The 23,314-nt window shown below is 40.4% G+C and overlaps 1 protein-coding gene across 3 annotated transcripts in view; it reads right to left on the minus strand.

Moving 5' to 3' along the window:
* Positions 1 to 2,928: 2,928 nt before the first annotated feature.
* Positions 2,929 to 23,314, minus strand: part of OGT (O-linked N-acetylglucosamine (GlcNAc) transferase) — a 36,264-nt gene continuing 15,878 nt past the window's right edge. For all 3 annotated transcript variants that reach the window (XM_019428712.2, XM_019428710.2, XM_019428713.2), the window contains 16 exons: positions 22,965 to 23,160; positions 22,572 to 22,712; positions 21,889 to 21,989; positions 21,571 to 21,724; positions 21,383 to 21,484; positions 21,014 to 21,193; positions 19,710 to 19,868; positions 18,693 to 18,782; positions 16,486 to 16,611; positions 15,582 to 15,752; positions 15,349 to 15,465; positions 15,088 to 15,258; positions 11,205 to 11,357; positions 9,308 to 9,560; positions 8,497 to 8,620; positions 2,929 to 5,193 (listed from right to left, as the gene is read on the minus strand). In XM_019428712.2, the coding sequence (XP_019284257.1) occupies positions 5,019 to 5,193; positions 8,497 to 8,620; positions 9,308 to 9,560; positions 11,205 to 11,357; positions 15,088 to 15,258; positions 15,349 to 15,465; positions 15,582 to 15,752; positions 16,486 to 16,611; positions 18,693 to 18,782; positions 19,710 to 19,868; positions 21,014 to 21,193; positions 21,383 to 21,484; positions 21,571 to 21,724; positions 21,889 to 21,989; positions 22,572 to 22,712; positions 22,965 to 23,160 (2,413 nt within the window). In that variant the 3' untranslated portion in view covers positions 2,929 to 5,018. The remainder of the gene's footprint in view (positions 5,194 to 8,496; positions 8,621 to 9,307; positions 9,561 to 11,204; positions 11,358 to 15,087; positions 15,259 to 15,348; positions 15,466 to 15,581; positions 15,753 to 16,485; positions 16,612 to 18,692; positions 18,783 to 19,709; positions 19,869 to 21,013; positions 21,194 to 21,382; positions 21,485 to 21,570; positions 21,725 to 21,888; positions 21,990 to 22,571; positions 22,713 to 22,964; positions 23,161 to 23,314) is intronic.

The following is a 23,314-nucleotide window of genomic DNA, read 5'->3' on the forward strand; positions in this document are numbered from 1 at the left end:
TGCCCAGCCTCCCCCCTCAGCCCCAGGAGGTCTTGCAGCAACAGGCCCAGACTCTGCCACCCCCCCCCCCCCCCCCCCCCGCCAATCTTGCACCAATTAGGCATCAAGGCCTCCACTCATCCGCCTTCCCTCCAGCCCCAGGTCTTGCAGCAAAAGGCCCGGACCCCTCCCCGCTGCTGCCAGTCTTGCACCAACCAGTCCTCAACACCTTACTCTCAGGTCTTACAGGCTCAGACCCCTTCCCCCTTCCACACCCTGCCAGGCTTGCACCATTCAAGCCTCAAAACCTCCACTCACCCGTGCCTCCAGCCCCTTCTATCCCCAGGGCTTACACCAACTGGGCCTCAAAATCTCCTACACCCCACTCGCCACCGCTAGCAGATCAGGCATTGATCCTCCCCACACACACACTCCTACCCACCCTCCATTTGCCCCCATTTCTACCCCCTGCTCTGACCTCAGCCCGCCTTCCCTGATCAGGCATCGAATGCCCCGATGCCCTAGCCAGCACGCCACCTCCCCCACCCCCACACCTTCACACCCGTGTCACCCAGCCAACCATTCTCAGGCCTAGGCGCTCCTCCGCAACAATTGTTCCCCTGTACAATCGCAGGCCACCTCCCCCAGGCCACTTCTCCCTCGGGCCCCCACTGGGATCCCTCAGGCCCCCGTTCCTCATCTTCACTTTAGCACAGTATAACAAGGCTTAAAATCGCTTCTTCCAAAAGCCTTTTTTAAAAGTGGAAACAGACAACATATTTTGCCGTAATCTCAGTCCCAAGGTTCATGGACAGTGTCCAGGGCATATGGCGGTCCTGGTTTTAATTAAGCTCTCCTCAGCTAGGATGAGCTTCAAGATCGTTCCCGCTTCAGTACCCACCTCAGCCCCACCAAGCCTGCTACAGCCGCCTCTGGTGAAGCTGACTGTTGCTCACCTCCAACTAGTAGTGGATGGCGTGGGAACTCCGGAGCAACTGAGAAGCCAGGCGCAAGACTTTTTATAGGCTCAGGCTCGCTCCGCGGGAAGTGGGAAACTGACGTGTTGAGCTCCTCCCTGTACCCACCTATCACAGTGCGGTCACGCGGCAAATTTGAACTTCGTGGCTATGAACTCAAATTTGGCGCCCAGAGGCAATGCTTCCGGAGTCAGGTCTATCACTTCTACGGGTGCCACTTGTTTTGTCGTGAAAGCGCCATTTCATGCAGAGTTCAGGTCCCGGAGCCCGTTTCTGTAGTTTGCCGATCCCTAAAATGAGCATTTTGGGTGACCCGGGAGAACTGGGCTGAATATTCCCACAGAAGTTTCATCTGTGAGAACTTGGATAAGCAAGCCCCAGCTCCTTGCTTGCATCGTCCAAACCTCTAAGCCTGTTTGCCCACCCTCCAAACAACTCTGAGCTAGGAGGAAATGGGGGAAGGCCACCTAGACCCCTAGATAAGAGCAAGGCATTGATCCAACAGTGCCTGGCAACACCGGACGGTGACGTTTGTTTCCAGAACCCTCCAAACCCTGAAGATAGAGGGGTTGGTTACTTCAGGCTTTTTGGCACTTGCTCCAAACACACCGAGAAAAACATAAACTGGGCAAGTAAACGCTTTCTGGATGGTGCCCATTTCTCTGGCGGACACCCATACATTTCAGAATTTAAGCATTTAACCAACAGAATACAAATAAAACCTCCTTGCGTTTAAAGATATGAATAATATTATATTAATATTGATTTCATGCTGGGCACTGTTCCAAGTGTTCTATGTGGGTTTAATGCTTAAGACACCTTAAAAATAGGCAGTGTCAGCACTCCTTTTACAGGGATCCCCTGGCTGGAGAGTGGCAGACCTGGGATTCAAACTCCGGCAGCCCTGGTTCCAAAATCCAAACTCTTAAGCACTAAACTGCCTGCATGTATAAAGGTATTCTGAATGGATGGGTAACAAGTGACAAGGAGTTTATCATTAGAACCCTATCTCTACAACAAACTTGCAAGTTTACCTCTACAAGCCTCGTCTATAAAAAAAAAAAAAAAACGGGGGTTACATAAAATGTGTCCCTTAGAAGTTTGGGCAAAGAACCAGAACGTTAGCTGTAGTTACTATGAAGAGGCATGTGCTTCAAGTAAAAAGTGGGTTAGGACTGGAATCGAATCATGTTACACAAGCTCATTCAGGACACACAACTCCTTTAGACTGAAGGCAGGAGAAACTGAAGTAGACTGAAAATAACCCAGGCAGATTCAAAACATACAGAAGAAGGTAGGGGTAAGAATGTTTATGAGTAGGCTACTGGACACCTTTCTGCCCCCACCACCTCTTAGGAAACACACACCAGACCATTTAGGGCTTTGAGAGTCACAACCCACAGAAAAGGGGGGGTGGCATAAATCAGCTGAAATTTATTTTTAATGTAAGCACTATGCCCAACCTGAGGCTTGAATGCACGACCCCAAGATCAAGAGTCACATGCTCTACCAACTGAGCCAGCCAGGTGCCCCTGAAATTTTATTGAAAAAAAATTCCCCATTTATTATCTCTGAGAAAACGGGCAGCTAAACAGCCTGCTTTGGTCCCTGATGCACCAATATCCTCCCTCATACCTGTGGCTGAGTTCAAATACCGAGCATGAATGAATGGTCCACACAAAGAATAAGACTACAGCGACAGATGAAGCCAGAGCAGTTGTAAGCAAAACAACAACAAAAAAAAACATGAATGGGTGTGTTGGGAGTTACAGGCTCTGTCCTCATTGTAACGGGTCATAAACCAACCCCACCCCCTCTACCACACCTGAGAAAACTCTTAATATTGCAGCTACACTAGGGAAATCTGGTCCTTTTGTTGTTTGCAGCTGTTCACATGTAAGCTTCATCACTGGATGACCCAATTATTCTGTCCAACGCTCAATTTAACAGAACACAAAATACATCAGCCACATTAAGGGCAAATCATTCATTTATTGTTTAAGGATCGCAAGACAACATCTGGATTTCGGTAGCACAATTTAAATGTTTACTTTTTTGATAAAGCGGAGTATAATAGAAAAAACAATTAGTTTCCAATAATATCTATATCTCTATTCAGAATTAGGTCTTCCACAGACATGTTACCTGGAAACAAAAGCCGATTACAATAAGCAAAGCTTCGACCAGAGCGGCTACTTTTCGTGCCAGGAAAAAGTTCATCCCTATAGGAGGAATGATGTGCTATGTAAAATGGCTGTAAGGCCACAGCCTTGAGGGCACTGGAAGTATATTATCCTATTCCACATGAAGTAGTTTGGTGAATTTCAAACATCAGTTTATCTGCAACCATGCTGGCAACCTTTAACTGACCGTTCAATCATGTAAAAATAAATTAAATCCCTAAACTGATGTTTCTTGATTTACATTGTTAGAAGGTACACACAGTTCATTACCATGTAATTCTGGCAAGAATTACATTGGAGACTCCTTGCTCAGATTTTGGTTAACAGTAAGAATCTTTCAGAAATTCAAGTTCTTATTAATCAATAATTTGTCAACTAGGATACATTCAGGCATCAGCTGCAACTACAGAATAGGTGCACTGCCTCAGCGCTTTGGAAAGACATTATAATCTAGAACACTACTAGCAGACAAAAATTACCTGTTACTGGATAGCATAAGTACAGTACAGCAACACAAAACATATATTCATATGTTGGCTTGTTTAAGCCTCAAGCCCTCGATCCTTTGCTGAAATTCAATAATTTTATTCCTATGGTTTTTAAATACCAAGAACTCAAGCTCCAGGAGGGCTAAAGTCTAATTTGTACTCCAAACCAAGTAGCAGTGCCGTTTGCTACCACTGAGGCTGATCCGTACAGACTTCAAGTCCAGAAGACAGTTATTATATAATACCCTAGAAGGTCTGAAAAATAATTACTCATTTACACAGCTGGTCCTTCAGCTTTTTACCTATGTTTTCTGATGAACATTATTCAATGTACTGAAGAGAACTGTGACTTACTGATCAAATATGCGAATACTTATACTTACCTGGGATTTCATTTCTGCTGAAAGAAATAGGAAGAACAGGACTCACTTAAAAAAACAAACTTGAGAAAGGAAGGTAAAAATCTTATCACACACTATCACTTTTGGAAGCAGCATAGAGGGGCAAAGATAAAACACTGGTGAAATAGGTCAAAACTAGGCCCAAAAAATCTATATCATCATCATCATCAATGGCAGTACCACAACTACGCCTTGCATAATTATCACTCCTAAGAATTTTCATTTGGCACCAGATGACGTGTTTAAGAGAAACACTCTGGGATGTTTAAAATCAGACTTCGTTTCGTCAGCTGACTTACAGGAGAAATTTTAAAGTGGGGGAAGGGAAGAGAAGGAAATGGGAAACGGACCAGAAAAAAAAATGTTTAAGTCATCATCTAAACCAACAAAGCACTGATAGTTCCAAACATTAGGTCAGACACTAAAACGACTGATATAGGCTCAAGTGGTTTATAAAACCTATAAAAAGACTACACCAGCAAAGTCCCCGTTAATCTGTAGAGTTCAGAAACTAAAACAAGGGGCAACATTTTAGCTTAAAACCTTATCTCAAGAGAATCATATACACTTCACGTGAATAAAAATACCTGAAACCAAACATTTTTAAAAGCTCCAATACCCAAAATATAAAGAAAAAATTAATTCAGAAGACTTGATCAATCCATGGAATCACAAAACGGCTGGACAATCTCCATCTCCCCTCCACACTAACCATCCCATGGAAGACCAAAGGAGAGCAGACCTTCCAGACCTACGCACCACCTGATTGCTGCAAAATTCTGTGGAGATTCCTTGTGGGACAGCAGTTTCCCATCTCGTGTCTCTCCCTATCATGCAGGAAGCAAGTCTGGCTGTGCTATTCTATGATCATTTGTCACCCATCTGCAACATGATACTGTACAGTAAGTAAAAAGTACGTTCTCTAGTTCCCTTTCCCTGGAAAGTTGAGGCTCAGGTACAGGGGTAATCTCCTGTTCACACAGTCTTTATTTAGGCCGACTCAGTGACTTCAACAGGCTTAATCATGTGATCAGGTTTGTTGCCAGCTGCATAATGCTCCCACATCTGTAGATAGAGCCGCTCTAGTTCCATTGTGTATTGTTTGGTGTTGAACAGAGGGCTAGATATTCTCTGCTTCCAGACTTTGCCACGGATTTTCTTCAGGCTAGGCAAGAAAACAAAAAAGAACCAAGTTTTAAAATCAGAGCAGAAACTCAGAACTAGCCCTCATAAATACCTAGTTACCTCTGTGGTAAAATACATGACTGAACTTCACACAATTTTCTCTCCTGATTGGCCACCCTGACCTCAAGGTTGAAAAATTAAAGGATCACAACTAACATAATGCTAACACTTACAATCAAGTTTACCTCCATGTCCTCTGAAAATACTCAGCTCGTTCCTAAAGAAGTATATGCAAGAGACACCATGCTTTCCCCCGTCATCTCATTTCTATCTTTAAAATAAGGGCGCCGGGGTGGCTCAGTCGGTTAAGCGGCCGGCTTCGGCTCAGGTCATGATCTCGCGGTCCGTGAGTTCGAGCCCCGCGTCGGGCTCTGTGCTGACCGCTCAGAGCCTGGAGCCTGTTTCGGATTCTGTGTCTCCCTCTCTCTGACCCTCCCCCGTTCATGCTGTTTCAAAAATAAATGTCAAAAAATAAAATAAAATACAGAATTGGCAAGGACACGTGCCTACTCCTATGTATTACTGGTTAGAATGTACACTGCTTACCCTTTTGGTAAGCGATTTACCAATGTGTGTGTTAAGAAACTTAAATGGCCATAACCCTCTGACATATCATGAACACTTTTAAATCTATTCACAAGAAATAATCAGAGATGCAGGCAAACCTGGCCATGCAAAGATGTCCACTGAAGCATCATTTACAATAGCCAATGCCCAAACATATGAAGTATTCAATTTATGAATATCTTAATAAGAAAAATACCCTAAGGGATAAGAAATGTACTACATTTACTGCCATCATTTCCCACTTGTACATGAACTGTTTATTTCGATATTTAAAAAAAAAAAAAAAGTGTTCCAGGGCTTCTGAGTGGCTCAGTCGGTTAAGCATCCAACTCTTGACTTCAGCTCAGGTCATGATCTCACGGTTCATGAGTTTGAGCCCCGCACTAGGCTCTGCACCGATAGTGTGGAATCTGCTTAGGATTCTCTCTCCCTCTCTCTCTGTCCCTTCCCCACTTGCACATCCGGTCTCTAAATAAATAAATAAATAAACAAACAAACAAACAAATTAAGTAAGTAAAAACATTTTAAAAAAGTGTTACGAATATCACCAAGACCATGGTTCTGCTCAGAGACAGGAAAAAAAAAAAAGCAATTAATTCTTCTGGGAAAAAGGGAAAAGAATTCTCTACTCCTCTTCTAAAAATGTAATTTGTCACAAGATTCTTCTGTGGAGACAATTACTACTAGAGCAAGAAGCTGGACCACTCCTATACGTTTTTAAAAGCAATAAAAAAATTTCAATCTCTGTTGTGACAGAACTAGTACAATGCCTACACATTATCTGTTGGCCTCAACCCAACCATAATCATATTAATGCTACCTTCCAGATAAAAGTACGTCAGTGCTCTATCTTATGTTTCTAAGTTCTGTATGTCACCAGGAGAATGATATGGTACATCCATACAATGAAATACTATTCGCCAATAAAAAAGAATGAAGTACTGATATAAGCCAGCATCGTGGATAAACCTCACAATGGTATCCGTAAGTGAAAACAATTCAGAGTACAAACTGTACAGTTTCATTTATATAAGGCAAAACAAAGTTTTGATGGGGGAAAAAAATCAGAACAGGCATAGTCTCTGAGGGTTGGTGTGGAGGATGAACTAACAAGGAATACGAGGGAACTTTCTGCAGTGAGGATAATGTTCTATATACTGTCATGGGTTTGGGTTATAAAGGAATATCTCAAAACTCAAATTTAAAATTTGTATATTCCACTGTATATAAATTCTGCCTCAAAAAAAATAAGTATTAAACTCTAGTTAACAATGTCCATTCTGAAGAGTACGGATGTCTGCAATTCACTTCAAAATCAATCAAATAATATGGACTGCTAAATGGAGAGAGGAATAAATAGATGGGAAGATACATGATTAAGTATACAAAGATGTTAGTGGTAAAATCTAGGCAGTAGGTAGAGAAGTGTTTACTATAAAATTGAAAAATTTTATAACAGAATGTTGGGAAAAAGTATTGTATGAAATCAACTAAGCTCTAAATTTTTTTTTAAATACACTAAAAGATTTACTATAGTTATCTCTGGACTGAAGAACACCTATCTTACTTTTTTTAATGGCTGGATTCAAAATTTTCAACCATTTTTTTTAGATGTATATGATGTTCAATAGAGAAAATTTTTGAAAATAAATGCTTCATATCTTTTGAATGCTTACCAAGAACTTTTATAAGTGCGTTACATGGAACGCCTTTTTTTAATCCTCAAGTCTCTGCAAGGTAGGTACTATCCTTCATCCCCATTTTGCAGATGGAAAAACCAAGGCACAGAGACTAAATTGCCCAAAGTCACAAAGCTCGTAAGTGGGAGAGCATGGATTCAAACCCAGGCAGTCTAATTCAAAGACGGTGCTTTTTTAAACTTCTCTAGAATATGCTACTTCTCGGAAAAACACAAAGAAAAAAATTACCCATAACACCCAAAGAAAAGCCTCATTTAAGAGAGAAACACTACTTCATTGTATGGCTAAAGCATCACTTATCTAAGCACCACCCCTCTAATTCCCACCCACTTGGGGCACTGAAGTTATGCTTTCCCCCACCCCCCGTTTATGCTACAGTGAAGATTTGGCCCTATTAGTGTCAAAGGTCTGGTTTTTGTTTTTTTTTTTTTTTAAAACGCTCTTAAAATCTTCGAGGAAGGGTTATACCAACTTACTCACTGTATGAAATATACGAAAAAGCCAGCACCTCAGTGCTCCCTCAATGGTATCATATTAAAAATATTTTATTTTGTAGGCAAATAATGGGTATAACACAGTGTTATATCTATACTTCTACTACAGAGGTTGAAACGTTTTTCCTGTTAACCATTTGTATTTCCACTTCAGTGACTTGTCTGCTCATTTCCTTATTTACTTTCCTATTAAAGAATTTAAGATATAAATGGTCTTCAGTCTTTCTATAGCCAGGCTACTATTACTTGACATCAGAAACGAAAAATTTTTTCCCCCTCTTGCCTGCCTTTTAATTTTCTTGACTCACTTTTATCCAGCCATTTACCCTTTACATAGTAAAACCTATTGGCCACTGTGTTTACGAAAGTTTAGAAAGTTCTCTCATCTAGAGATCATACAACTAATCCACCTATTTCATATTAGCCTTCTTTAGTGATTTCATTTCCTAACACCTATATTCCCTCTAAATTTTCTGCATCTATCTCCTTTACCATGCCATTTGTTCATAGAAGTTTACTTACTATTCTAGATCCGTTCCTAGTTTCACAGCTATGTCTTCATATTCTTGTCTATTTTTAGCAATAAGCTCAAGACAACCTAAACAAGTGAGCTGGGAAGCTGCAACTCGAGAAGCAAGTGTCTCTCCTGTAATAAAAAAGGGAACAAACTGCATGTCTGAGAATGTAAACGGCAGTTATTGTTATTTATGTTAAGTATCCACACAATACAGAGGAGGAGAATGAAGCAAAGTGCTCAGACGTGAACAAAGCTCATTTATCATCTTGCCCTAAACGCTGTTTCTAGTACACAAATTTTCACCTAAAAATGTCTCCCCAGGGAGATTTTAAAAACAACAAGGAAAAGGGGCACCTGGGTGGCTCAGTCAATTAAGTGTCTGGCTCTTAGTTTCGGCTCAGGTCATGATCTCACAGTTTTGTGAGATCGAGTCCTGCATCGGGCTCTACAGTGACAGCACAAACCTGCTTGGGATTCTCCGTCTCCCTCTCTCTCTGCCCACTGGCCCCCACTCGCACTCTCTCTAAAAAGAAATAAACTTCTAAAGATATGTTAAAAGGAAATAAAAAATAAATAAAAAGAACAAGGAAGGGGCGCGCCTGGGTGGCTCAGTTGGTTAAGTGCCTGACTCTTGATTTCAGCTCAGGTCATGATCCCACGGTCCATGAGTTTGAGCCTTGCATCAGGCTCATGCTGACAGCATGGAGCCTGTTTGGGATTCTCTCTCCCTCATCCTCTCTCTCTCAAAATAAATAAACTGTAAAAAAATAAAATAAAAAGGACAAAGAAGATTCCTATGATTTACCAGCAACTCACCTGGCATAGTTACCATGGGTGTTCCTGCCCAAAGGACATCCATCCCCGTGGTGTGCCCATTACAGAGCGGAGTGTCCAGGCAGACATCAGCCAGCTGGCCTCTCCTGACATGCTCCTCTTTAGGAGCAACAGGTGAAAAAATGATACGGTTCTGGGGAAGGCCCATGTTTTGCGCATATTGTTGGATATTAGGTTCTCCTACTGCTGGAAAACGCAACAGCCACAGCACACTATTGGGAACCCGCTTCAGAATCTGAAAGGGGGAAATAAGAATAATTTTTAGTAGCAGCTCTACCCTTCTCAAGAAAGGCTCCCATAGAGCTCTAATAATTCTAGCAGTCTACTCTTGTCACCCACAGAGCAGCCTGTGAACTTTGTCTTTCCTTCATAGATGAATGAAATCAACTGAATCATACATTCCTGTTCTGCTTAGCTGTCCCCAGAGTTCAAAGAAAGAGAAGACTGATGTAAGACACAAAACAAGTTACTAATTGGCAAAATCTGAGGCAGCTGTGTCCTGTGGGAATTGTTACTGGCAATGATTTTTGTCGATGAGATAGTAATTTTCCATTTCAAATTTTAAATCCCCCACCATGACACAACAAAGTCAGCTCACACTTGCCTAACTTTATGTGCTTAATCAAGATTAGGTGTCAGCAGACTTTCTGTAAAGGACCAGAGAGCAAATACTTTCGGCTTTGCAGCCACATGGACTCTGTTATAACTGCTTGATTCTGCCCTTGTCACTGGAAAACAGCCATAGACAATATGCAAACAAGCTTGTGTCAATAAAATTTTATTTACAAAAACAGGCAGTGTGCTGGATTTGGTCCACAGGCCACAGTCTTGCCAACTCCTGATTTAGATCTACACCTATTCAATGTTACCACACAAGTTTACCATCCCTTCCCTGAAAGACAGGAGTCAGATTTCAGGATACTTCAGATTTTAAAAAGGCAGTACAGTACATATGTATAATACCCTCAGCAGCAACTCCCTATAAACAAACACACTAGTACCTCTGCACTGAGATGTAGGAATATTCATATTAATTGGAATATATAAAAGACCAAAAAGCAGCCTAACATCAGTTTAGGGCAGGTGTGCTATCAAATAAATTTGCCATAAACTTTTGAAAAAGCTGTTAGTTTTTGGATTTTTTTGAACACTTGCAACTAAAGATTAAGGGATAGTAAGCCTGTACTCATCGGCTTCCTCTTCCACCCACACCTTTCCTTTTAAACACACACACACACACACAAACACACACACACAATCTCATATTTTAGCTCTATATAAGAGCCAGTTATATTAAAGTTTAAAACTTTCAGGGGTCCTGTTTGTGCAAACTGGTCTGATGAATGGACAGGTAATGGCATAAATCAATTCCTTCCTGGTTATGACTCTACAGTATTGCAAGAATATTAAGTATGGGCAGATGTACACCTTTGCTATCAGTTTAGACCATGGGCTGGCAAACTAGAACCTGGAAGCCAAATCTGGCATGTTGCCATTTTTGGTAAATAAAACTTTATTGGAACACACCTACACTCACTCATACATTTACACAATGTTTAATGGTGTTTTCCTGCTCCAATGGCAGAGTTCAGCAAATGTTAACAGGGTATGGACTGCAAAACCAAAAATATATACAAGATGGCCCTTTAAGAAAAAGTGTGATCCCTGGTGCTGAATACATAAATTATAAAGGCTCATACTGTAATATTTAGACGCTGGAAAGAGAAATCAAAAACGTCTGAAAAACCTACTCTTTTCAACATTTTAGAAATGAGCACAACAGCTCCTGAATAGGGATAGAGGGCAGCCTCAGCGAAACGGCCTACATAATAATCTTTAGTAGTCTCTAGACATGAATAACGAATCTACGCATACTCACGTTTGCCCACATCTGCAGAGTAGAAGGGTCAATTTTGTATAACTGATTAAAATTACAGTACACGATGGCATCTTCTGGTAACCCATACTGGGAACGGGTGGTTACAATAATGGTACGAGGAACCTCCTCTCCAGTGGCAGCTTTATTGTTGATCTAGAACAAGAAAAACAACATGATTACGTTTACAGTCAGCACAGTCTCAAATGACATAATACTCTACGTGGAAAACCTGAAAGACTCCACCAAAAAACTGTTAGAACTAATACATGTATTCAGCAAAGTCACAGGATAAAAAAATCAACGTACAGAAATCTGTGGCAGTTCTATACACCAATAATGAAGCATAAGAGAAATCAAGGAATCAATCCCATTTACAATAATAGTAAAAACCATAAAATACCTAAGAATAAACCTAAGCAAAGAGGTAAAAGATCTGTATGCTGGGGGTGCGGCGCCTGGGTGGCTCTGTTGGTTGAGCATCCTACTTCAGCTCAGGTCATGATTTCGTGGTTCTTGGTTTCTAGCCCGGTATCGGGCTCTGTGCTGACAGCTCAAAGATTGGAGTCTGCTTCAGATTCTGTGTGTCTCCCTCTCTGCCCCTCTCCTGCTCATGCACTATTAAAAATGAATAAACGTTAAAAAAAAAATCTATATGTTGAAAACTACAAAAAGCTTATGAAAGAGACTGAAGACGACACAAAAAATAGAAAAACATGCCATGTTCACGGATTGGAAGAATATTCTTAAAATGTCAATACTACCCAAAGCAATCTACACATTCAATGCAATCCTTGTCAAAATACCAGCATTCTTCACAGAGGTAGAACAAACAATTCTAAAATGTGTATGGAACCAGAAAAGACCCTGAATAGCCAAAGCAATGTTGAGAAAGAAAACCAAAGTTGGAGGCATCACAATTCTGGACTTCAAGCTGTATTACAAAGCTGTAATCATCAAGACAGTATGGTACTGGCACAAAAACAGACACATAGATCAATGGAACAGAATAGGGAACCCAGAAATGGACCCACAAAAGTGTGGTCAGCTAATCTTCAACAAAGCAGGAAAGAGTACCCAATGGAATAAAGACAGTCTCTTCAGCAAATGGTGCTGGGAAAACTGGATGGCGACATGCAGAAGAATGAACCTAAACCACTTTCATACACCATACACAAAAAATAAACTCAAAATAGATGAAAGACCTAAATGTGAGACAGGAAACCATCAAAATCCTATGGAGAAAACAGGCAAAAAACCTCTTTGACCTTGGCTGCAGCAACTTCTTATTTGACATGTCTCTGGAGGCAAGGGAAACGAAAGCAAACATGAACTACTGGGACCTCAAGATAAAAAGCACAGTGAAGGAAACAATCAGCAAAACTAAAAGGCAACTGACTGAATGGGAGAAGATATTTGCAAATAACATATCTGATAAAGGGTTAGTGTCCAAAAAGCTATAAAGAACTTGCCAACCTCAACACCCAAAAAACAAATAATCCTGTGAAGAAATGGGCACAAGACATGAACACTTTTCCAAAGACATCCAGGTGGCTAACAGACACATGAAAAGATGCTCAACCTCACTCATCGTCAGGGAAATACAAATCAAATCCACAAGGAAATACCACCTCACACCTGTCAGAGTGACTAACATTAACGACTCAAGAAACAAAAGATGTTGGCAAGGATCCGGAGAAAACACTTTTGCACTTCTGGTGGGAATACAAACTGGTAGAGCCACTTGGAAAACAGTATGGAGGTTCCTCAAAAAAACTAAAAATAGAGCCACCCTATGACTCAACAATAGTACTACTAGGTATTTATCCAAAGGAGACAAAAATGTTGAATTGAAGGGCCACATGCACCCCAATGTTTATAGCAGCGCTATCAACAATATCCAAATTATGAAAAGAGCCCAAATGTCCATCAACTGATGAATGGATAAAGAAGATAAGGCACATGTATACATACCCTGGAATATTATTCAGCAATCAAAAGGAATGAAATCTTGCCATTTGCCACAACATGGATAGAACTAGGATGCATTTATTATGCTAAATGAAGTCAGAAGGTAAATATCATTATGATTTCACTCATACGTGGAATTTAAGAAACCAAACAGATAAACATAGGGGAAAGGAAGGAAAATAAGATAAAAACAGAGAGGGAGGCAAACCATAAGAGACTCTTATTTTTTAAGTTTATTTATTTATTTTGAGAGAGAGGTGAAGAAAAAATCCCAAGCAGGCTCTGTGCCATCAGCAGAGCTCGATATGGGGCTCAATCCCACGAACCATGAGATCATGACCTGAGCCAAGATCAAGAGTCAGATCCGTAAATGACTGAGCCACCCAGGTACCCCAAGAAAGTCTTAAATACAGAGAACAGGGTTGCTGGAGGGGTGCGGGGGGGGGGGGGGGAAATGAGCACTGGGTGTCATATGTAAGTGATGAAACACTAAATTCTACTCCTGAAACCATTATTACGTTATATGTTAACTTGGGTTTAAATTAAAAAATAGAAATTTTTAGAAAGTCAGCATAGTCTGGCATTTTTTAATTAATAAAGATTCCTTAAGATGCCAAAAAGTATAATCCTTGAAAGTCATGTCATTTCAAGTATGAGAAAATATCCATGACATATTAAGTTTAAAAAAAAAAAAAAAAACCTTACAGCATTATCTTAATTGGGAGCAGTGAGGACTACACCTTGAAACTTACCACTCAAGCCAAAAAGTTCTTTTCAAAACCCTATTAATTCAAAAGCAAGTTTTTGCTCACTTTAATAAATGAAATGTCCTTTTCTAAATCACACCCACCCTTGAAGGCTAAATTTAAATCATTCCTCCAAATGATCTCTACTGTGTCTCCTCACACTGATCACCACTATTTCTAAGTATGTACACATTTATAATCTTACAATTCCCACACATCTGGGTACTATCTTCCATTATGTAACTATTCCAGGTGTGTATGGACATTTCATACATTTGGGCATTGTGCTCTACACTCAAAATTCTTTGTCCCTGTGAATGTCAAGAACTACACACACACACACACACACACACACACAGTTTTTCTTGAGTCAAACAGGTCTGTCCTATTGCTCCAAAGGACAGGTAACCAGAGTAAGAAAAAACACACCCCTGCTGGTTTAGCCCAATATTAATTCCTTTATCTTAACAGGAGCTGGCCTGAGAGTAAAGAGCTCATTTTGAGCACCCTTGGTATGAAATGTTATACCAATAAAACTGTTAACTCCTTGCCTTCTAATATCTTGACAGCGCTACCTATTCACTTATTCAAACATGCAATATATATTTATTGAACAAATACTACATTACTGTGGCTAAGACATGGGCCCTAAAGTAATTGAACTCAGTGGAGAATAAATACAAACACACGGAATTATAACATGTTGTGCTGCATGTAAAAATATAACCCAAACATTAAAGAAACAGAACAGATAGGTACCAATGGAACGGGAAAGGTGAGATTAATGATAAGGACAGGAATGGATTCCTGGAGAAGCTGCCTGAACTGAAAGTCTTAAAAAGTAGAGAGATTTAACTAGGGAAAGATTGAGTTACAGAAGAAATTGTATGAAGTCTACAGATAGTTCACCATTTTTAAGAGGAAAGCCACAGATAGGAAACAGTAAGATACTGTTAATACAGTAGACCCTCATTAAGTGACCAGCTGGCTGAATCCAACAGACATTTAAAATAAGACAAAGCTATAGAAGATACCAATTTCCACTGAACTTTTATTTCCTCTCCTATAAAACAGGGATAATGATGCTTATACCTCCTGGAGTTAGGAGATTTAAAGGAGACAAATGAATAGTTGGTGGTACATATTACATTCTATTTGTCTCTTCTCACCTGGGTAGTTGCTAGTCCATTGCTAATACTGAATCCATTAATTGTTATCTGGATTTGCCCTCTGTTAATCATTTCAATAACTGCTTCTGCAATAGTATTCATAGGAATAACAGGCATATTAAGAGCTGTATTACTGCTGTCCCCATTGTCTCCTCCATCAGGACATTTCATCTTTAAGAAAAACAACAAAATGTATCATTAGGGAAAAGATCCCAAATGCAGATAACTTTATTTCAATGACAGTATTGACCAGGTTCTGACCTTGACAATTTTCACATCTGGCAGACTATCAAGAAATGCTTTGAGGTCGATGCCATTCAGAACAATCCGATTGTCATAAATGTGCCCATTGGACTTAAAATCAATGACTGCTTTTTTCTAATAAAAAAAAAAAGTTTGAGACACGTATCTTTTAGGATGCATAGAGACAACAGCAAGGAAACAAGTGACTACAGTTCTTTGCAATTCCCACATAGCACTGTTTTTCTACCTACCTTCAAGTGAGGGAACATATTGGCATGATCACCAATAAAAAATGTATGTGGCATATAAGCCAGTTTCTCGGAATACTGCTCAGCAACTTCAGCTGGAGAAGTTTCCTGATCAGTGATGATATAATCCATGAAAAGCGCACCACTAGTCCCAGGGTATCCCAGCCACATTGCCTAAAAGAAAGAAAAAAATAGGCCAAAAACTAAAAACCTTCCATAGGAGTCCTAAATTAAATTAGTAAAGAAACAAACAAGGAGGGCTGACTTCTTTAGCCAAGAGTAATCAAGTAATATTTTAGTCTAACCTTCTAAGTGCTAAAATGTTTTTCCGATTTACAAGACAGAACCGTTTTTACCCAAGTATGAATTGCAAGTTTCCACACACATGTACCTGTGGGCATTGTATTCTACACTCAGAATTCTTTGTCCCTGTGCATTTCAAGAACTATTCTTTGTTCATTTTATTTTAGAGAAAGTGCAAGGAGGGTAAAGGGGCACAGGAAGAGGGGAAATAGGGGGGAAGAGGAGGAGAGGGGAGAAGGGAGGGGGAGGGGGAGGGAGAGAGAGGCAGAGGGAGAGAAAGAAGGAGGAGGGCAGGGGGAGGAGGGCGGGGGGGGGGAGAGAGAGAGAGAGAATGAATATGAATGAATGAATGAATGAATATATGAAAATCTCAAGCAGGCTCCATGCTCAGCATGGAGCCTGACACATGGCTTGATCCCATGACCCTAGGATCACAACCTGAGCCAAAATTAACAGTCAGACACTCAAGCCCCTATACTTTTATTCTTATGCCAAGCATGTTTCAAATGTTTCAAATGCCAGAAAAACGGGGGCGGAGGACGACCCACATCACTGTCTTTTCAGTTCAATGAACACTGTGAGCAATTATCACGAACTTCTTTACCTGAATAGGAGCAGGCCTGAGAGCAAAGAGTTCATTACGAGCACCCTTGGTATAACCATTCATATTTACGAGGATGTGTATACCATCCTGATGGATTCGATCAGCAGCTTTTCCATTGCAGGGAATCTATGGAATAAAAAAAGAACTCACTATGTATAATCTCAAACTAATTCCATTAGTTTTATTTTTCTTTGAGAGCAAGCACAGGAGCATGAGCGGGGGAGGGAGAGAGAAAATGAATTTTTTTTTTTTAATTTCTTTTAACGTTTATTTTTCAGACAGAGAGAGACAGAGCATGAATGGGGGAGGGTCAGAGAGAGGGAGACACAGAATCTGAAACAGGCTCCAGGCTCCAAGCTGTCAGCACAGAGCCCGACGCGGGGCTCGAACTCACGGACCATGAGATCATGACCTGAGCCGAAGCCGGCCGCTCAACTGACTGAGCCACACAGGCGCCCCGAGAAAATGAATCTTAAGCAGGCTCCACACCCAGCAGAGCTTGATGCAGGGCTTGATCTCAAGTCAGATCTCACAACTGTGTAATCATGACCTGAGCCGAAATCAAGAGTCAAACACTTGGGACGCCTGGGTGGCTCAGTCGGTTAAGTGTATGACTTCAGCTCAGGTCATGATCTACTGGCTCGTGGGTTTGAGCCCTGCGTGGGGCTCTGTGCTGACAGCTCAGAGCCTGGAGCCTGCTTCAGAGTCTGTGTCTCCCTCTCTCTCTGCCCCTCCCCCACTCATGCTCTCTCTCTCAAAAATAAATAAATGTTAAAAAAAAATAAAAAATAAATAAAGAGTCAAATGCTTAACTAACTGAACCACCCAGGAGCCCCTCAAACTAATTCAATTCGTTTTAATGGCATCAAATAAAATTCAGTCATAGATGCAAAACAGAACAACACAAGTTACATTAATGCAGGGTAAAAATGTGGTTAAGTGCCCTTAAAATGGGCCCAAAACATTACAGAAACAGAATACAGAGGAAAGAGAGTTTACTTCTACACTGAACGTATGAATAACAAGGCTTCATAGAGAAGCTGGCATTTGAAATGGGTCTTCAAAGATGGGAAGGAGTTTGAGGCAGTTGGACAGAATAGAATCTCGACACGAGAAAAGTATGAATTAATCAGAGTCAAGTGCATGGTAGATTTAAAAAAAAAATGGTGTGTAGATCACTGCTATTTGGTACAGGGTATACATGAGGGGAAATGGTGGGTGAAAAGTATTGGCCAACAAGGTTGTGCTCAGACTCAGAAAGACTGTGAAGGCCATGCTGAAGAGTTTAGACTTCAGTCCATAAGCAGTGAGCCCCTGAACATCTCAGAAGTGGAAGGCAGTATGCTTCTTGGTCCCATAGCAACAGCTACACTGCCAAAGATGTTAGTACATATTATTTAAATGACAAGAATCTCAAAACCCTTCTGCTGGGTATCAATGACTCATACGTGAATTACTAGATATATTCTACAATGCATATCTCTATTAGTCACCAAAGTGGCCAACAGAGTCTGAATAAAAAACTCAAGACTCAGCAAATTAATTCCTCCACAAGTTTCAATCTTTTTTTAAATATTTATTTGAGAGCCTGTGTGCACAAGCAGGGGAGGGGCAGGGAGAGAGAGGAAGAGAGAATCTCAAGCGGGCTCCTGGTTGTCAGCACAGAGCCGGACATGGGGCTCAATGTCACAAACTCACATGACCAGATCCAACATCGAGAGTCAAACATTTAACCAACTCAGCCACCCAGGCACTCCTCATTCTTAATTTATCATAAAATTTATGCTCCTAGAAATAGCAATAGAGAAAGTATGGAAATAAAGATAACCAAAGGCAAAGGCCCACAAAGATAGATGAACCATAGTTCATCTATTTTCCTTAAATAACCTATGTATTCCTCTTCCAAGCCACCATTTTGGTCAATTTATTCAGTTAATATTAAGTATCTACTGTCATAAGACCTGGCTTAATCCCTAGAGGAGTTTTATGTCCAAGCACAGATAGACCACGTTTCTATTTCATTTGCAACATCAGCAAAATCCATGCTGATTATAAATGTAAATGACTAAGCAAATAAGAGCAAAGCAATTGCCCATATGTAGTAGCTGATGTTAAAAATATCTGTCACGAAAAATACAAGCTATATGCCAATAGTTTTATTCACTATTTGTTCAAAATTAAGTTTGAAGTGTAGGAGTTTCACCTACCTGAGAAAGATCGATGAAATGATTGGCTTCTGCCATAACTTTCACTCTGAAGTTTGTGCCATCATCTGGGCTTAGGGCATAACAGAATACCTGAAAGGCAGCATATAGTATATTTAAAAACCTTGGCTCAATGAGATATGGAAGTGTCCATCAACAGATGAATAAAGACTATGTGGAGAGTGTGTGTGTAAACACATGCATACATACAATGGGACATTACCATAAAAAAATGAAATCTTGCTATTCATAACATAAATGGACCTAGAGGATATTATGCTGAGTGAAATAAGTCAGACAGGAAAACACAAATACCATATGATCTCACTTATATATGGAATCTAAAAAACAAGTGAGCAAACAAAAACCAGAGATTCATAAATACAGAGAACTGGTGGTTGCCAGAAGGGAGGGTGATGAAGAGGATGGGTAAAATAGGTGAGGGGGATTAAAAGGTGCAACTTCCAGCTATAAAATGAGTCACAGAGATGAAAAGTACAGAAGGAATATAGTCAATAATATTTAATAACTCTGCATGGTAACAGACAGCAACTATGCTTATTGTGGTGAGCATTTCAGAACATATAATTGTGAAACTGCTATGTCGTACACCTGAAACTTATGCACTATTTTGTATGCCATCTGTATTTCAATTAAAAAATTAAAAGTGAGTAAAAACTTCGGCTCAAATCTTTCAAAAAGACACTAGGCTTGGGCGCCTGGGTGGCTCAGTCGTTAAGCCTGGGACTTCGGCTCAGGTCATGATCTCACGGTGAGTTCGAGCCCCGCGTCAGGCTCTGGGCTGACAGCTCAGAGCCTGAAGCCTGCTTAGGATTCTGTGTCTCCCTCTCTCTCTAGCCCTCCCCTGCTCATGCTCTGTCTCTGTCTCAAAAATAAACAAAACATTAAAAAAAAAAAAAAAAAAGACACTAGGCTTAACACCTAATGGTGATGATAAAGCCACAAATGAGGTTTTGTTTAATGAAGCAAATAGTGTCTCAAGACAAACACTAGTCTTACCTCAAATTTGTCCGGATTGTGCATGCCTGGAATAGACTGCATAAGATGAGAAGTAGGATGATTCCCAAAGTCAGAACTCACATAGCCTACACGCAGTCGACCATCACTGAGCTTCAAGTCTTTTGGATGTTCATATGGTGGTTTATGAAGGACATTAATCTACCAATGGAAACCAATGCTTGTTAGTCAAGTTGAATCTATACATAAACCTAGGAAAAGTGATTAAAAGCAAAACAAACCTATACCTCACACCTACTGGGAATGGTTTGCCCAGAATACTTCATTTAATTCATATAGCCAGTTCAATACAATCTTAGCAGTTTGTATAATATGCTTCATACTCTATCATGTTCCTGAGGCCTATGAAAGAGCATGAGCAAAATCTAAAACTTGGAGAAAGGAGGCAGTGTGGACAGAGCATGACAAACCCTGCATTTTAGAAAATTCTGTAGGGAAGCACTTTTTTAAAAAATTATTTTTAATGTTTTATTTATTCTTGAGAGAGAGCGAGCAAGCACAAGAGGGCAGAGAGGGAGATACAGAATCTGAAGTAGGCTCCAGGCTCTGAGCTGATCACACAGAGCCTGACACGGGGCTAGAACCCACAAATCATGGAATCATGACCTGAGCCAAAGTCGCACGCCTGAGCCACCCAGACACCCCGGGAAGTACCTTTAAAATACAGAATTACAGGGGCGCCTGGGTGGCTCAGTTGGTTAAACATCCGACTTCAGCTCAGGTCACGATCTCGTGGTCCGTCAGTTCGAGCCCCACGTCGGGCTCTGGGCTGATGGCTCAGAGCCTGGAGCCTGCTTCTGATTCTGTGTCTCCCTCTCTCTCTGACCCTCCCCCGTTCATGCTCTGTCTCTCTCTGTCTCAAAAATAAATAAACGTTAAAAAAAAATTTTTTTTTTAAATAAAAAAATAAAATAAAATAAAATAAAATACAGAATTACATCTAGCACTCCAATCTATTCTGCTGAGTAAACTCCCACCTTTGACAAACTAGTGCTCTAATTCTCAAAATGGAATATCAAATACTAAACACTGTATTAAACATTATGGTTTTTGAACTGTAAGGAGACGTTATCCATCTATTGTTAGGATTCTGCCTTATGGGATGGAAGGGGTTATGATCAAGACAGACACAATGGAAAGGGCTTCTGTGGTGGCCGTCAAAGTCTCACTTCTCAACTTGGGTGGTGTTCACCTTATGGTAACTCATTAAACCATATACATTTGATCCACATCATTTTCTCTACCTGTATTTTACTTTGCAACAAAAAAATTTAAAACATTTGCACCTTATCCAAGCAGAGGTTTCCATGCCTCTCAGCAATAGCCTTCCTGAAGCCATGAGAAAGAGGATATAGCATACTATGATGAGGATGCACAGAAGGCAACCTATTCTTCTCTAGCTGGTCAGCCACAATACTGACCAACTTCTTCATTCGCTCATCATAGTCTGTCCAATCACAGACAATCTAGAGGAGGCAAAAAGACATTATTATCCAGAAAGCCTATTCAAGATTTAACAATTTCTATGTCTTTGGACTAATTTCAGATAACCCTTTAAAGAACACGGTCTCCAGTCAGGCTTGGACTAATATGGCACATAACAATTAAAAAGTGACTGCAACACGAAAGCCAATTACTGGCCTGTTATTCTTTACCTGCAGGCAATGAGCCAAGTTACAATAAGCATCAGGAAAATCAGGCTTAAGTTTCAGAGCAGTTCGGTAAGAAGCTATTGCTTCTGGAATATTTCCTGAATCCTGGAAATACAGAGGGATGGTTAAAAATTGTCCTAAAATTAAACATTAGGTGCTTAGATGCACACATAATAAACAGTAGTTAGTACCTTATGAATGGAAGCCAAATTGCTGTGCGCATCTGCAAATGCAGGGTTAATCTGAATGGCACGAGTGTAACACTGCAGGGCTCCCTGAACATCCTGCATCTCCTTCAGAGTGTTTCCCATGTTAGAGTAGGCATCAGCAAAGGTGGGACTAATTCTAAAGGAGAAAACAAACATTTTATTGACCTAGCACAAAAACTTTTAACCCCCCTGAATGCAGTCTGTTATTAAAAGTCATCTTAACACAAGCCAAATGTGCCAAATGCCAAACATTTTAAAACGTGAGAGAAAATGATAATAACATGACAGTGAGTGTCTTACCGAATAGCCTCCTTATAGTGCATCAGAGCTTCCTGAAGCTTTCCCTGCTGCTGCAGTACACTTGCTAAATTCGAATGGGCAGCAGCAAACTCTGGGAAGACCTATAGTCAAGATGATACCCGAGGTTTAAAAACTTCTACAACAGCAGTAGTAACTTACCACAGTAAGAACTTTGCCCAAATACCTTTATATCCCTAGAGTTGTCTACCTTTCTCTAAATCTACTCATTCTTCAAAGCCAAGTAGCTCAAATTCTACCTCTTCATTTTAGATCTCTCCTTGTTTCAAATCACGATGAGATAGACCTCTCCTCATCCTAGTTTATGCTGATTACTCCAGCATCTGTCTCTTCTACAGAAACTCTTTTAAACTCCTACCACACCCACGAACCACCACTACAGCTATCAGGCACTAAAATTATACTTATTGGCAACCTCTCTTGAACTGTAACTTACTGTTTAACTTTTTTGTGCAGATCTTATCTGTTCACAAAATAATAAACTCAAAGTAGAATCTTTCTTGAATATCACACAAGACTTCACTCAAACCGTAGCTACTCAATTACTAGATTCATGAATGGTTCAACCACAATTTTTGCAAAAGAGGTGGACGAAATGGCTAACTTTAACTGCTTTTCCTCTATTATCACAGACAAAATATACATCCACAACACCCTGAACATACTTCCAATGCTTTACGATATAAGCGAACTGCCTCTTCAATGTTTCCCTGTTCTCGTTTGATATTGGCTAGGTTATTCAGAGAGTCTGCATGGGTAGGACATAACCGGAGAGCTGTATTATAACAATCTTCTGCTTCAGCAACCTAGAAAACAAAACAAATTATTCAAAACGTCCACAAAGGAATCACAGAGCCACCACTGATGTTATTCTAACAACTGCTTGGTTAAGCTGAGGGGCTGATAATATTCTAGAAAATAGGTCATTTTTGCTATTCTCTCAACCAAAACTCCAAAGTGAAACTACTGACCACCTCAATACTTAACAACAATACGCACAAAAACAACTTTTTAATCCTATCAAGTAACAAAGAAATAGACTGAATAAATGTCCTTACACTGCCCTTCTCTTTGAGAGCATTGGCTAAGTTGCAGTAAGCGTCAGGGAAATGTGGTTGCAGTTCAATAGCTCGCCTGTAGGTGTCTATCGCCAGATCTATCAGGCCTTGCTCATAGTATACACAAGCCAGGTTGCCGTGCACCACTGCGTGATTTGGACTCAAGCTGAGGGCTCGAAGGTAAGCTGCCACAGCTCTGAAAATAAAAAATGAAAAATAAAAAAAAACCACACACACATAATGCAACTAACTTTCAATGGCTGCTTTGCTACAATTAACTCATGTTATATACTGTACCAAAGCATATCAATTATAATTCACACTATACTATACTTAACCTCAACTCAAAA

The sequence above is a fragment of the Panthera pardus genome, unplaced genomic scaffold (assembly GCF_024362965.1).
Source record: "Panthera pardus isolate Hobbes unplaced genomic scaffold, ASM2436296v1 HiC_scaffold_27, whole genome shotgun sequence".
In the NCBI taxonomy this organism is placed as follows: domain Eukaryota; kingdom Metazoa; phylum Chordata; class Mammalia; order Carnivora; family Felidae; genus Panthera; species Panthera pardus.